The sequence below is a fragment of the Lynx canadensis genome, chromosome A3 (genome assembly GCF_007474595.2).
Source record: "Lynx canadensis isolate LIC74 chromosome A3, mLynCan4.pri.v2, whole genome shotgun sequence".
Lineage (NCBI taxonomy): Eukaryota > Metazoa > Chordata > Mammalia > Carnivora > Felidae > Lynx > Lynx canadensis.
Window position 1 is genome coordinate 28,524,219 of NC_044305.1, and position 16,422 is coordinate 28,540,640.

The window sequence follows — 16,422 nt, forward strand, 5'->3', positions numbered from 1 at the left end:
AACAAAGGCTCAGAGAGGTCCAATAACTTAGCCAACATCACACAGATCTCAAATTTAGGTCTATGACACTCTAAAGTTTGTGCTCTTTCTGTTGTCCTACCCTTAGTTTTCTGACATGAGTGTGTGTGTGTGTGTGTGTGTGTGTGTGTGTATTTTTCATTCCCCAGCACTCTTTTCTGCAAATGGTCTTTTCATGCTCTGGGGACTGAGGCACACGCATACACACTCTGAGTCCTTACCAACTTTCTTTTATTTATTGCACCGGAAGAGTAGGAAATAACACAGGCCTACTAAGGAATAAGCAAATTCTAGGTAAATTGCATACGTGGGATTTTTTTAAAAGCACACGAAGTAACCCTAAAACAATCTATACATTTCGGAACATCATGAGAGAGCTGGGGGTTGCACGCAAAGAGGTATGTGCTCAGTAGCATCTTAGACAAATTAACTGAACTCGTGACTATTTCCTCTCCTTTCCAGCCCAGCCTCCTGGACCCACAAACCAAACCATAATGCCTGGGGATAAGCGAGCAAAAGCAGCAGAGAGAAAGAGAGAGACTTTGATTGAAACCAAGGAATTGGGAGGTCTCTGCCTCTGATTCATTTGAATCAAGGGAATTCATTTGGCCTCAAGCACTTAATCATTTCATTCCCCTTTCTGGTTTTATTCGGAGACATGAAGAGGGAAGAATCATCCCAGGGGTTGAAGACGTCCTTTTTTGTCGTTCTAGCTGTTGCTTCTGGATTTCCTCACCCAGTGCCCATTGCATATGTTTGGCCAGATGGTTAAGACTCTTGGCGGCCAATTCAGCTGCTCAAGAACATGGTTGTGCTTAACCTCATCGACTTGACTCAGCTTCAGTTCATCCTGGGGTAGGAGTGTGATACCGATCTGTTTAATTAGTTTAATGAGGGCTGAGGGAACTGGTCCACATTTTGAGTTTGTTACACAGAGCAAATTGGTTTGTCTCGCTCTCTCCATGATCATTTAAGTATTCAGTAGGAGCACTGCTCTCATTACCATTTTGGAAGGGGTTTTTGCGCCCTTCCTCTCCGATGAGGAGCTGGGTGCTGTCCAGGGTACCAACATGGACGGGAGTCCAGGAACTCGTTTCCTCAAGAGGTGTGTTTCGAATCAATGAGAACACAGAGAGTACAACTGAACAGTTGCCCACTGGAGGACTGAACTCTCCAGTGCAGGCATTCTTGCTCCAATAAAATGCGGTGTTTGAGCGTTTTATCTAAAGCATCGGTCTCCGAAGTGGGGAGCACAAGGAGGTCCTTTAAGGTTTGGGATAAAGTGTTAGGATTTCTATTTGTTTGTTTACCTTGTTTTGTTATTTATCTAGAGGAATGAAGAACAAGTCAGTCTGGATTCCTGGGACCAGAGTGGGGGTGGGGGCACATTAATGGGGTGGAGGGATTAATATCAAAAGCCGCTGCTGGCGGTAGTTCAGAGGCCTAGGGTTGGAGCCAAGCACTGAGTCTACTGGACAGAGGAACCTCCGTCCTTTCTCCCTGCTGACTCCAGACAAACTCTGCACCCCAGGCAGAAAAGAGGCAGGCTGGGTTTGAATGTTTTGCAGACAGTGCTGAACTGAGCATGGGGATTGGGGGGTACAAGGTAGGATGGATGAGGGTACTCCAATCTGGAAGGGTGTCAGGGGAAGCTCCTGACTCAACTCCACGATGGGGAGGGGTTTACCCATCAAGAATCTCTCCGGAGTAGGCATTGGGATCTTCCTGAGACCGAGTTACCACCTTGAACTGGCGCCTGAGAAAACCCCCGTAGCGCTTCTGATTGTCCCATTTGAGCTTGGGACGGATGCGCCTCAAGAAGCCCCCGTAGCGTTTGTACAGGTCCTCGTGGCCCACCCTATCCCCATCCCGGTCCCCCTCCCCAGCCACCTCTGAGCTTCTCTTAGGGTATTTGCGTAAGAAGCCCCCATAGCGTTTGACTTGCTCCTTGGGGTCCTCCTCATTGGAATCCAGTGCCCTAGCCTCCATGGCACCATCATGCAGCTGGGTGCCCCCCATCAGCTCAGACTCCCCTCCCTCCCCCAACCTGCCAGAGAGACCCCTGAGCTTCTCCGCCAGGCTCCTGCTCAGAGCATTCTCCTCTGTTGGGGTGTGGAGAAGAAACCTGTTTTCCTCCAGCTCCTTCGTGAAGGGCCCAGAGCGCTTGGCCAGCTCACTATAAGGCCCCTCCAAAGCGGACTTGGCCTCCAAATCTTCTCTGCCATTGAGCCCGAAGGTGAAGGGGGTGAAAATAGACAGAAGGCCTTGGCATCTCTCCCACTCCTCGGCAGGCAGCAGCGCGGCCTGGCATTCCAGGGAACAAATCTGCAAATCCCCAAAAAACCACAGCGGTAACGTCGCCCCCATCCAACTGTCAAGCCACATGCACCCCTCCTTGCCCCAGACAGTCCCTTGTCCAATGTCTGAGACAATCGAAAGTAGCTGCCTTTCCTAAACTTCAGGCTTCCCACTTTAATCCCTCCCCCTCCCCAGGTGCACTGAGGTAGGTGACCCTGCGTCTGAGTGGAAGAGGAGACGTGGAGAGGTGAGACAGCTTTCCCAAGGACACGTGGCTTGCAAATGGCGATGCCAACATCGGAAGTAAGATCTTCCCAGAACATCGTGTGGTGCTCACACATCCTCCTCAACTTCTCACTCCAGAGGGAGCACTTGCCTCTCCCACCCTTTCCTCAGTGTGAAGGATGCTCTTAACACTTTCTAGAGAGGCACCAAAGCAATGCGGGATGGTAGAAAAAACACACTGAGAGGTTTGGGGGCTCATCAAACCTGGGGGGACAATCGTATCCATTTCATAGGAGTGCTGGGGGGCTTCAAATGTGATCGCGATGGTGATCATGAGGACGATGATGACAACACCGGACGATTCTGGAACCTGGACCCAGTAAGCCTAAATGTCACAGGTCCTCACGCTTAACCACTGTGCCCTGCTGCGGTCCTGTGTGGGCAGCACCTAGCGCACCGCGTGCATCTCTGTGAAGAGCTGCTAGAATCGTGTGTTTGACACTTTGTGTCACTGTCTCACAGAATCGCCCCATTTTGCGGATGAGGAAGCTAAAGCTCAAAGAGGGAGTTTCCAGAGTCACGGAATGAGAACGTGGCAGAACCAAAGCCTGTGCTCCGTCCATCGCACCTTTGGAACCTTGACTCTAACCTGGCTGCCATCGAGGGAGAGACACATGGGGGGCGTTTGATTCAAAGCAAAGCCAATAAGGATGGGCCAAGAGATGCTAAGATGCAGGAGAGGGGCTGAGGCTTGGATCCTGTCCACCAGTGGCTGGGGAAGGCGCTCCTTCCATAGGAGTGGCTAGATTTGGACGTGCCCGTCAGCCCGGTGCTAAGAAGCCCTGAAAAGTTACCATCAGGCTGCAAACTCCCAGAGCCAGCACTGCCTCGATAATGACACTCCCTGGAAACCTGAGTGCTGGTCCCAGACCTGAGCGAGCCAGGGGGTGTTGAGGTCTGAGGTGGGGATGGAGTTCAGGTGCCCAGGCTGACCACAGGGCAGGATGCGTCCCGCACAGATAGGACAAGTCTACAGGACAGACACACAGCCACCCAAACTCCACACGCAGACGGTCCCTTCCACACGCAGGCGTAGGACCTAGGCACCCTGAAACCTACCAGGGGGTTGACGGGTTTGGACCCATCCTGGGTCTTCACCGCACACAGGGAGCACCGGGACAGGCAGTCCGCTGTGGCAGAGGGGAGCACGAGGAGGCAGGCAGCCAGCACGAGCCCCTGCCACGCCATCCCGTCTCAGCTCTTCCTGCTGCGGGGGGAGAAAGAGAAGAAAATGAAGCCATGAGCGCCTCCTCAGCGTCCGTGTCCTGAACCATCTCGCCAAGCCCTGCGGCCGACCCTGCAAGGCAAACAGTCTCGTTCCCATTTCACAGTCAGGAAAATAGAGGCCTCAGGAGGCACCGTGGGTGCCCCAGGCCAAGGGTCAAGGACGGGGATTAATGTACTGAGTACCTGCTGAGTAGCTTTCCTACAGATGCGCGTTCAATCTGCCCAATGGCTCCCGAGGCGGGTTGTGCTGTTTTCATCAGACAGATGGGGAAGTTGAGGCTCAGGAAGGCGAGGGACCTGCCCGCACAGCTAGGCAGTGGACAAGCTGGGACTTGACCTGGGTCTGTGGGCCTTCAAAACCCACTTTGCCCACCCACGAAGCCAGAAGTCACCTGGTATCTGCTTTCCTGGATTCCCTGAGGCTCCATCACCTGCCTTTGTCCCCAACTCTTCAGCGCGTCCCCAGGCCAGTCCTTTCTGCCTTGAAAGGTCCCTGAAATTTGCCTTTTTCCCCCCAGTACCTCTTCTTACCTTGGCCACAGCTCCACCTTCTCCATGCTGGCCTTCCGGCCTCTAGTTCCTTCTTGGATCCCTCCTGCCCACCCCGAAATGAACTGCTCAGCATGACAATTAAGCAATCAGGTATGTCACCCTAGGTCAGGCCTGGCCCTTTTCCTAAATGACAGGAACACCCTCAATCCCATCCCTACACCGTAACCACATCCAGCTACTTGCCATTCCTCTAATCAATGTTTCAGGCCCTTTCCCACCTCTGGGCCTTTGCATATGCCATTCTCTCTACTGGAAAACCCTTCCTCTCCTCTTCTGTTACCTGCCATTTAGGCCCTATATTAGATATCGCTTCCTCCGGGCAGCTTTTCCGGATCTCCGAGGCCCAATGGGATATTCCTGCTTTGTCTTCACCCCTCCATCAAAATATCCCACTATTTGGTAATTATCTATGTGTCTCTTCAGACTTTGGCTCCGCGAAGGCAGGAGCAGTGTCCTGTTTCCGTCTCTGGGTTCCTCAAATATGCCACGTTGCTCCTGCCTCAGGGTCTTTGCACTTCCTGTCCCTCCCTCTGCAATACGCTTCACCCAGATCTAAACAAGGCTCGCTCCTCCTTATGATCAAATGAACAAAATGTCAAATCGCCAGGGAGGCATTTGCAGACTCCTGTGTTTAATGTGGCTTCCCGGGCCGCTCTCACATCACCCTGCTTTGTTGGCATCGGGGCGTTCACCATCTCTTACTGCCCTATCGATTAGGTGTCTGTTCCCTGTCGGTGATCCTCGTCTCCCCCACTGGAGCGTTAGCTCCTTACAGGCACAGGCGCTACCTGTCACAGTCCCTGCCGTATCCTAGCACCGGGACCCTGACCCGCCCATAGCAGGCACTCGCTAGGCATACGAATTCAGTCCGTTCCTTCCTCTCCTAATTAACTCCTTAGAAACCAAATATCAAGACTCAGAGCCATTCAAATGGGGGCACAGTACCGTTCTCCCAGCTGGAAATGGGGAGATCCCCTGAGACACCCCACTCTGGGCAGGAGGCTCCAGGCTCTTCCCAGCCTGGTCTTTATAGCCTGACGCCTGTCACTCTGTTCACAGGGATGCTGTCCTCCCTCCCTCCCTCCTCCAAGTCTCCCAAGCCTGCAAACGACCCTGTTTGCTGTTTGCTCGACCCTGTTTGCTGTTTGCTCGGGGGATTTGGAGGGTATCTCCCCCACGGTCCCAGAGCCCCGTGTTACAGCCCAGAGCTGAGTCTCCCCCTCAGGGCACACAGGATGTTCCCCCATCCCTCCTCAAGCCCATCATCCTATCTACTCCTTCCCAGTGAGGTGGACACTTCCGGTCCAGGGAATCACCCAAGACTTGTGGCCAACAGTGAAGGTGCAAGGCTGTTCTGCTTGACTCCCCACTCGTGTGCCCTTCATGACTACAATTTCGAGAACAACTTTAACTCGTTACCGTGGGTACCTCCATGAGACCCAGAGGACCCAACGCACAGGACCTTTGAACCTGCATGTTGTTTTCAGTCCACCCGCCAACTGTGAGAGGCGGGTATCATCATCCCCACTTTATAGACGAGAAAACTGGTGCTCAGAGAGGCTTGGTAGATCTCCTGAGGTCACACAGCGACTGAAGGTGAGAACCGTCCTGAGGCTGAACAAGGTTTGCTCCCCTAAGCCAGGAAGCTCAGAGAAGAAAGCCCAGGAAAGTGGACCTGGGTCCTTCCCACCTCTCCCGCCCGCCCTCCGTGTTCTCTCACATTCTACCGGCTGCTGAGTGGATTGGGTTCCAGGAGAGCGAGCTGTGCCTTTTATGTGCAGATGCGAAGCAGGCAGCTCGTGTTTTCTCTGGTATCAGCGGTGGCCGGTGGCGGAGCTGGCCTGTGACGAGATCAGCAGCGAATTGCCTGGGGGGGGAGGAGACCATCCAGCACATTCTTAACTCCTGGCCAGAGGCTTCGCACACGGCTTGGCTGCCGAGGTAGGAGGCCCGATTTGAGATCCTTTTTGTCCCAGGCAGAGGTAGTGTCGGCAACCTTGCCTCTCATCCACTAACTTGATATTTAATAACAATTCTAGCTGATCAGACGGTTGTTACGTACTCAGGATGCTCCGAGCAGTTCTCGTGAATTCTAAAAAACTCCTTTCTACTCACAGCGACTCTCTGGGGCGGGTACAGTTGTCGTGCCTTCCTCACGGATAAGGAAACTGAGTAAAGGACCCTGCCAAGATTCTAGAGCTAGTAAGAGGGAAAGCTGGGATTTGTATCCAGGGGGTCTGGCTCGAGCCACCTGCAATTCTCAAATGAGTGCCCCCATGGGCCCCACCTTCCAAGCTTCCCCCAAGGGGTTCCCTCTGCCTGGACCCCCTGTCTGGCCCCACCCATCTACTCCCATCTCCCTCTGACCGGATAACTCTTGTTTGTCAAAATTCAACCTCAGTTGCCTCCTCCAGGAAGGCTGTCTGGATTGGGCCCCTCCTGTGAACTCCCACAGTCACCTATGCTGGCTCTGTCAAATAATGGCTGCTCACTTTCTGAGTTTCCTATCCGGAGGGCACGTTATCTCTGTAGATGAAGGTCCCTACAGTGAGGGTGCGTGGTGCATTGGAGGATGATAAGGACGCCCGGGTAGACGAGGAGGCATAAGGCAGGAAGGAGGCCATGGAGTGAGTCTGCAATTGTCTGAAACCAATGAGGCCAATGGATATTCGGCAAAGGGTAATGAAAACAGGGAGCCAGGAGAGAGAAGGGAAGAGGAAGTAAGGGAAAACCTCACATAGAAAGAGGGAAGGAGGGAGGGGAAAAGGAGGGAGACAATGCAAAATGGTCCAGAGAGAGACGCAGAGGGAGATAGACGTAGGGAGAGAGACTAACACTACAGACAGACATGAGACACAAAAAGAGGGAGGTCCCGGACAGAAGGAGACAGAAGGAAACAGGTTAGAGGTTGAACATTAGGGACATTATTCTGAACCCTTGAATTTTTCCCTCACTTGCTCAAAGCAATGATCTGAGGAGGGGCTCCTTGACCCAGGGAAGGGCATGGCCTAGGAGGCCTTGGCTTCCGAGAAAACCCAAATCACCCCAGGCCCCCACACTCCACCATTAGAACCATGGCTCTGTGGCCGCAGAGGGTCTCCTAGGAAGATATTGGAGAGAGAATTTGATGGCATGGAAGATAGAACAGAGGGCTACCCAGGAAGGGTCAGAGCAAGGAAGGAGGTCAGGCAGGGTGGGGCAGGGCTGAGACGTCTGGCGTCCTCCTACCCAGCCAGCAGCCTTAACCCTAACCCCTAACCCTGACCCTAACCAACCCTAACCCTGACCCTAACCAACCCTAACCCAAGCCCTGCAAACGTCCAGACACTTCAGAGTGACTGCCCGCAGGACAAACTCAGTAAAATGAGCACTGGGTATTTTGACTTTGCACCAGGATTTTCTTTTCTTCTTTTCTTTTCTTTTCTTTTCTTTTCTTTTCTTTTCTTTTCTCCTTTTCTTTTCTTTTCTTTTCTTCTTTTCCTTTCTTTTTTTTAATTCTCATGCCAACATTTTTAAATTAGGAAATTTTTACACTTCAAAGTCGTAATTTCCACCTTACCTTAAAAAAACAGAAGTCCTGGAGACATCGGGCCTGCGTTACAGTATGGCAACAGTCGCCCCAAGGGACACATGCAGCCTGGTCGCCACTGTCCCCACCCAGCAGCTTCCCTTATCTCCACTGCTGAGCAGAGCTGGATAGTTGAGTCTGCCGGCCCTGAACTGCCTTCTCTTAACAACCACGAGAGGCAGCCTGGGGCCAAAGGGGTGCAGCTGGAGAGAAAAGAGGGGGGCGTTTCCAATTCCTTCCTGGCCCCGAAGCGGGGTCACCAAGTGCTTAGTTTATGTGGATTCAAATCCCGGCCTGCCACTTACCACCAGAGGGGGGAACTTACTTAACGTCACTGGGTCTCCGTTTCCTCAGCCCCATCATGGGGCTAAAAGATAATGCTTTAGGGGGTGGGTGGAATCAAATAAGAGATCACGCACAGGGCACCTGGGGGGGGGGTACCTGGCACACAGTGATATTATGATGGGCTTCATAGCAGAGGCTGGGGCCCCGTTCGACTCTTGGGCTACAGGAGGCGCGAAAAGAAGACGGCAAAAAGTCCTGGAACGCAGTTGAAATTCCAAAAAAAAAAAAAAAAAGTTGGTGAACGAATCAACTACCATATGGAGGACCTACTGTGTGCCAGGCAGGGCTGAGTGCTCCTTGTTCCTGGTAACACCAGTCCAATAACAGTGCCACCACATCTCAAGAGCCTACTAGGTGCCAGGCTGTGCATTACCGTTAGACACGTGATTCTAATCGTCACCACAGCCGGGGGCGGGGGGGTGGGGTGCGGTGAGTGTCTCTGTACCCTTTGTACAGAGGAGAAGACCGAGGCTGGGGGGAGGAGAGGTTGGCCACGTTCGCTTGGCCTGTAAGTGGGAGTCAGGCTTCTGTCCAGATCTCTCGGGGTTAAAAGGCGACTCTAATAAAGACACATCAGCCCTGCGGATTTTCCTGAGGAATCTGATGTCCTTCCTTATCGTTGGCTAAACAAAGGATCGCGTCACATCAGATGGGTCCTGAGGGAGCGCATTTCACCTTTGCTCTGGGGCTGTGCTCGAAGTCATGCATCAGATTAGTAGCCCTGCCTGCGAGTCAGGCCTGATCCGGAAGGAGCTGAGGAGAAAAAGATATGCTCCCGGGGTAAGACAAGGCAGCGAGCCTGCTTGGTGAGCTGGGGGCGAGTATCAGGTGCATAGACGTCAGTGGAGAGTGTGCATGGCCCAGGGGGAAGGAGGGGCCTCCTTCACGGACTGGGTGGGCCGGGGGTGGGGTGGGGGGGCGCGGGGTCCTCACAGCCCTCCCAAGGAAAAACCCTCTTCCCTTGCAGGTCTATAAAACATTTCCTCGGCCACTGCCTCGTGGGCTTTGTGACAGCCCAGTGAGGGACGCAGGGGCCAGGGGAGAGGAGCGGTGATTCTCCCCTGGCAGAAAAGGAAATTTTGGACCCACCAGCCTCCACAATCCCATGATCCAATTCCTTCTACTAAATCTCTTTCTCAATACGTACACATCCCGCTTCTCAGGAGAACCCCGAGAACGAACACAACCCCCACCCCAACTGCTCACCGTGGTCCACGGCTGCTTCCGTGCTACAAAGCACAGCGGACTGTTGAAACGGGGACCGCACAGCCCAGAGGCCAAAAACATATACTAGCTGATCTTCTACGAACAAGCCGTACTGACCCCTGCTTTCATCAATTACATAACCATTTTCTAATTCGGATTATTCTCGTCATCTGGAAGCTGACTTTCCTGGGAAAAATCAGAGAGGGATCGCTCTCCTCCCCGAGCCTGGGCTTCTCACTTCTGGTCTATAAATGGGCCGTGTCACCCCCTGTCCCTCAGGAGGGCTGCCCAGAGGGCATCACTTAAAGGGCCAGCACGCTGTAGTCCCCTTTCCTACCCAGGGCCCAGAGTTCTTGAAAGGGAAGGGACTGCCTGCCCGCCCTCTCAGCTACTCTTGGCAATATTTCTATATTGTAGTCAGAGGGCTCAGAGGAGCAGCAAGCATTAAAAAGCCAGCATGGAATAATAATGGCTTGATTTAACATTGCAATTATCTCTCCCAGCACTTTATTGCATATGATTATCCCTATTTGATAGAAGAGGAAATGGGAAAAGGTAGGAATGAAGTCACTTGTTTAAGGTCACATCATGAGTCAGGAGGGAAGCGGAGACAGAGCTGGGGCCTCCCACACCCGGGCCGTGACTCGCACTGACTCGCATTGAGGCTTTCAATGACCCTCCCACAGCCCACTGCACTGCCTCCCTGTGCCGGGCCCCTGGCCTCCCCTGGCCCCTAGTGGGACAGGTGCTACTGTTACAGGCTCGGGTTCCAGGTGGGGAGAGGGAGGAGGACCAAGTGACAAAGCGCCCCAGGGTCCCGAGCACCTGCGTGGCGTAGCTGGGATTCTCTGAGCCCATAGCATCCCTGGTGAAGGCACCGCTACGGGACCCGGCTCCCTGCTATGCACGTCAGTTCCATGACTGCACGTTCACCCTCGGGAGACTCCAGTAGGCTTGGCACGATCAGCTCCATTTTCAGATGGGCACACAGAGTCTCAGAGAGGCAAGATCACCAGGTCAGGGCCGAGAGGCAAGGACATAGAAGAAGCAGGTTTAAAAAGTAAGCCTGCAGCTCGTCCTACAAACCGTTCCCGAGGTACGGGGTCACGTTAAGTGTCCATCAGACCCTCCCACGGAGCCCCCTCATTCCTGAAGATGAGACAGTCTTCTGGAGTGTTAGCCCACTCCAAACCACAAAGTTCACCTTTATGGGTCCCCAGGGGCTGGCAAGGGGAGACCCTGAGAAGTGAGGGCCGCTGTCCCGTGAGGCTTTTAGGGTCATTAACAAGGGATGGATTATCACCTGGCTGGCGGTGAGGGGGCTCGGATTCCGGACGGAAAGTGAACCCACCGTGGAGTCCAGCAATACTCAAAGCGCAGAGCCTCTCTTGGGCCATTTGCGGTTCAGGGACCAGAGAGAAGCACGAACCTGCACTCAGGGGTCATGGTGGGATTATTAACCTCGTTTATAAAAGAATGATTTTTTTTTACATGTGTTTTAAGCTTTTGTTTATTTTGAGAGAGAGAGAGAGAGCATGAGCAGGGGAGGGGTAGAGAGAGAGAGGGAGGGAGAGAGAGGATCCCAAGCAGGCTCCACGATGGCAGTCAGTGCAGAGCTAGACTCGGGGCTCGCACTCACGAACCGTGAGATCGTGACCTGAGCAGAAATCCAGAGTCAGACACGCGACTGACTGAGCCACCCAGGCGCCCCTTAGAAGAACGATTTTTAAGAGCAGGAGTCACATGAAACCCTCACCCTTTGTTATTTGATGCAATGAAGGGATGCGGAGAAAGGCCAAGGAAGATGGGCCAGGGAGGGGTGGAGATGAAGAGATGAAGAAAGAAAGAGAGACAGAAAGACAGAGACAGAGAGGGAGACAGAGACAGACATGCACATAGAGAGACACGCGTGTGCCCATAGGAGTGGCAGAGACTCTTGCACGCACAGAGAAATTGATAAAGACACCAGAGAAGCAGAGAGATGATGGAAACCCAACAGAGCTGGAAGAGGTGCTGGGAACCAGAGGGAGAAGGGACAAGAAGGAGCAGAGGAGGGGAGAAAGGAGAAGGAAGGAAGGAAGAAGGGACAGAGAGACTTGGATTCGGGGCCTTGACCTACCGTGTGAGTCACAAATGTCAATCCCTCTTCCTGTCAGTGGACCAGAGACCCAGCCACGTAGTAACTGCTCAGTAAACCCTTCTCGGCTTAAACTGAACTGTCCAGTAACAGGTCAAAGAGCCAAAGGACGGTGGACAAACACGATGAATGTGCCTGCCGCATGCAGCCTCCCACTCAGGCCGGTGGGACAGCCTGACAGCCTCAGGGAGAAGCCTCCAGAACGTTCCTGTGCCTCGTGGACCGGGCTCTTTACCCTTCTGCCAGGAGCACGAGTCTGGACCTGGGCTGGGGAAGATTAATGAGGCCTGACATCAAAGGACCCGGGACACCTCTCTGTCTCCAGGGCCTGATCCTGGGCTCACTGGGTGTCCCCAGAAATATTTACTGCCTGCCCTCAATGGCCGGGCTCAGCCGGCCGCCCAGCCTCGGTGAGATCCTTTTAGCCCTTTGTCAGACGCAGCGAGATGGGCCGAGATGAGCGAAAACGGTGAGAGAAGTCAGCTAGTTGCCTGCGCTTTCTCAGACACGCGTCGAAATCAAACCACCGACTATTGATCCTGCTTAGAATGATGGAAGACATCTAATAAATACGACAATTGTGCAAGAATGGCCCAAGGAGGTAGGCAGTGGGAAGGGGGGCCCGGGAGGATCGATCGGGAAGAGACTTCATGATCCCGAGGCGACAGACGAAGAGATGGTCTTCTGTTGGTGTGGAGATTATGGGGTGGGGAGGGGAGGAGAGTGCCAGCCCCACAAACTGAAATACCAGACGTTAGGCATCCTTCCCGGACATAGCACACAGCTCCATGGAGTGGATGATGAAGGATATTATGACACATTGCCAGGGTGGACAGGGAGAACGTGAGCAGTCAACGCTAGCATTTATTGAGTACCTACTGAATGCCAGCATCCTTCGGGAGTCTCACAATAACCTTAGGAGGCCAACAGTACCGTCCTTACTGCGGAGATGAGGAAATGAACACTCAGCTATCGTCCCCAAATCACACAGCAAATGACGGATGGGCTCTGGGATTTGAACCCAGATCTGTGGGACACTCATTTAGATAATACATGGAACGTTCGTGGCTCCCGGGAGTTATCTCAAGACCCTAACCCCTTTCCATTTGCTTTATGGCGATTGCAAATTTCTCCAACAGCCCCGGAGCCAGTCCCTGTGCCCGCTCTTGCTAAAGCATGCTGGGTTCCCGAGGAAGCACTACGACGTCCCCGACATCCCCGCTCCCAGCTGGCAGCTGAGACACAGGATCTGCCTGCCCCCCATCACACCTCTAGCTCATCTGGGGCAAAGCAGTGGGCTTGAGAGCCCGGCAGCAAACGCAAACCTCCCCCAGGGCAGCTCAGCTCCCCCCCCCCCCCCCGGGCTGCTGCAACAGCTCCCCCACGCACATCTCAAAGCCTGGAGATAAATGACCTGCAAAAATAGAACAAAAGGCAAGGTGGGGTGGGATAGAGGGGAGAAAGAAAGGGGAGAAGAGAGGGAAGAGGTAGCTGTGGGAGGGGGAGGCAGGGGGTTGGGGGGGCGGGGCGAAGAGGACTGACATTCTGAAATTTGCAACGGATCTTGCCTGGAATGCCTGTCAAAGGAGAAAGACTTGTATATTTTACCAAATGAAGATCTGCAGTCTGTGGGAAGGGAATTGAAATCAGATCCAATAACCTGAAGAGCATGTTTCCCCTGGGAAGGTTGGAGACTTAATTAAGGAATGTTTGTAAAGCTTGGAGAGATTCTAGATAAAAGACACCCAGGGAAAAAGTACAAGGTCGCAGAATTTACTATTCAACCTTTATGTCGTCACCGGGTTTTTTTTTTTTTTTTTTTTTTCCTCCTTTTTTTCTTTCCTCCGAAACTCATCAGCCTGTTTTGCTGGAGTCAAACTTTGGGATTCTGTAATACTTTCTTTGAACATGGATATCTTTACCAGGGAGCAAATGGCGTTGCCATCTGAGCTTTCCTCCCTGCCCGACTTCCCTGCTGTAATTTACATGAAAGCAACAAGTCCTTTCGAAGTAAAACCCACAAGAAAAATCCTGCTCAGCCTGAGTCTCCTGGCATGCTGTCACTCTCTTTCCCCATTTCCTCCCAACGAAATAAGCCCCAACTTCATTTCTGCGTGAAATCACGCCCAAGGAAACACTCAAGCCGGCACCCTGTCAGCAATTAAACGCTATCCAAAAAAGAATGAAAAGGCTGAACTTGGTTGTACACTGATGTACATTATACTTGGTAAATGCCAGAGCCCTGAATCTCATTAACGTCCCCCAGACCTTGTTCTCTACGTCCGGTGAGAATCACTGACCTTTAAAACCGCCCCAAGTGGCTAAACTCACTTCTTCCACCCAGGGCCTCCCGTCCTCACCTGGGTACCACACGTGCAGACTGCTGGGGAAGAAGACGACCTTGGAGCTGAAACCGAGGGGTGGTCCTCTTGGGAGAGGAGTACCCACCTGTGCAAGCCGGGGCTGTACTGAGAGGGAAATTCCAAAGAACCGTCTGTCTCCCGCTAATTGATCTGGCGTTTGTAAACTAGCCTCGTAACTGTAACCATATTTGCCAGATTATCAGACCCAGAGCTGAAATCCCCCAGCCCGAGCTCCTGCAGCCCCCAGATCCGGAGGACCGGGAAAAACAAATACAATCAAAAGAGAGGTTCCATTGCCCCTGTGGATATTACCTGTGTTCTTCTTCGTTCCTGGGCAGCTTCTGGCCGAGCAGGTCGGACGGAGGGTGGTGGCAGGTGGCTCAGGGGTCTCCCTGACTCTGGCTGGGAAGGAGGTGCCAAAGAGGCGGCTGTGAGCACCACCAAAGCCCCTCAGAATGGCAGTTCTGGTGCCTCGCCCCCCCTTTTATGGACTAGAGCCTCCTCCTGTCGCTCAGCCCTTGCTGAGCACAGGCTGCTGGGAGCCAATGGGGAAGTAGCTCAGAGCAGTCAGAGGCGCAGACCCCCGGGCCCTTCAACTCGAACTCCCTGGGCCCGACACAATAGGCTTCTCTTCGTGACAGGGGATGTGGAGGAGGAAGCAGCCGTGCAGGGAGGGGGCTGGATCCTGGGTGTAGTGCTGTTTGTCACTTGAAATCCGGCCACTTCAGTCTTTGATGCGTTTCCAGGAGAGTGTCACGGAAAAAAAAAAAAAAAAAAAAAAAGAGGGGGAGAGAGAGAGAGAGAGAGAGAGAGAGGTAGGAAGGACAGAGACAGAAAGAGTTGGGAAAAGAGAGTCCCAGAGAGTCAGAGACAGGCAGGCAGAGAGATACAGAGACAGATGGAGACACAGAAAGAGATAGAGTCGGACAGATATGGAGACAGATGGGGACAGAGAGAGAGTTGGAGAAGCAGGGAAACAGGATTCAGAGAGAATCAGAAAGAGAAAGAGACAGTGTCAGCAGACAGGTCGGGCGTGATACAGACAAAGCAGGGGAGGAAAGAGTCAGAAAATCGGAGAGACACAGCGTGTCACAGACCGGGGCTACCCAGAGACACCGGGGGAAACGGAGGGAGAACCAGAGGAAGAGAGATGAGGAAACCAGGACGGAGGACCGGCTCAGGCCCCACGGCCATCTGGAGACAACAGAAGAGGCAGGGTCCCCAGACAGGGCAAGTGCTGAGGAGGGGAAGGTGGACGGAGCCGGCCGCCACACGTCACCCTGCGCTGAGCGCCCAGGCACCTCCGTGTGCGGCCGGTCACGCGTGTGCTGGAATGTTGTGTGTGCCCTTGCCTGCACCCGCAGTCGACGCGGGTGCGGGCCTGGGCCGGCGCCAGCCGCCAGCAGCCCTGGCAGGAGCTCAGCCCCTTCCCCGGCAGCCAGGAGCCACAGTTTACTTTCCTCCGATAGCAACACAAAATGAAGATCACGAAATCCCCCTCAAAATATGGGCTGCGATGTGCCTTTGCCTGCACTCCGGGTGGGGGGCATCCCCACCTCATGTGAGCCCTCGGCCCGTGCCAGCAGCAGCTTGAAGGCTGCACCCTCGTGGCTACGAATACCTTCCAGAACATGGGGGGGGGGGCGGCCGGGGGAGGGGCGGGGACTGAGTTTGGAGGAGAACATGTTCTCTCCTCAGTCAACAGCAGACACGGAGTTTATGGTGGGAGGCACAATTGTCGCAGAAATCTGGTGGGGACTGCCCGCACCCCGGGCGCTGACGCTGTACCAGGCCGTCAGCCAAAGTTGTCCTCACCACCTGGCCAGGTAGCGAATATGATTCCCGTCTTGCGGGTGAGGAAAGACAGGTCCCAGAGCTGAGGAACGTACCCAAAGACGTAAAGCAGGTTAAGTCATCCAGCTACCGGGAGGGTCCGGATGCGGGCTTGTCGGACCCCAGAGTCCCCTGCTCCCCCCCAACTCAGCTCTCCTGGGAGAGAAGCCTTGCATCTGCCTGCCTGGAGGGGTGGGGGCCCAGGGCTGCCTTTCTCGGGGACTGTCTCTCCACCCTTACAACGTAAGACAGGGCTGCGCCTGGGAGTATTGAGGACGTGGGTTTGATCCCCAGCTCTGCCAGCTCAACCAGCAGAGAGAACTGAGAAGTTTCCACATTCAGCTTCAGTTTGCTTATCCGTAAAATGGGGACATAACTGTAACGAACTCATCGGGCTCCGGGGAGGGGGGAGGTGAGACAGGATGTGAGCAACATCACCTAACGCAGCAGACACTTAATGAGTCCTCCACCACCATCTGTCCTTGTGACTGATCACGTGGTTCCCGCTCTGCCGCACCCACGTTCCCTGGGGCGCTGTCCTCTCCCTGCGCCTGATTCATTTCAAGGAGGAAGATGGCAGGAGCCCTTTG

The 16,422-nt window shown here is 53.7% G+C and overlaps 1 protein-coding gene across 1 annotated transcript; it reads right to left on the minus strand.

Moving 5' to 3' along the window:
* Positions 1-252: 252 nt before the first annotated feature.
* On the minus strand, positions 253-14,600 carry PDYN (prodynorphin). The gene is made up of 3 exons (XM_030308997.1): positions 14,312-14,600; positions 3,661-3,808; positions 253-2,343 (listed from the first exon to the last, which is right to left on the minus strand). The coding sequence occupies exons 2-3, from the start codon at positions 3,787-3,789 to the stop codon at positions 1,702-1,704; spliced, it is 771 nt and encodes a 256-aa protein (XP_030164857.1). The 5' UTR covers positions 3,790-3,808; positions 14,312-14,600; the 3' UTR covers positions 253-1,701.
* Positions 14,601-16,422: the final 1,822 nt, after the last annotated feature.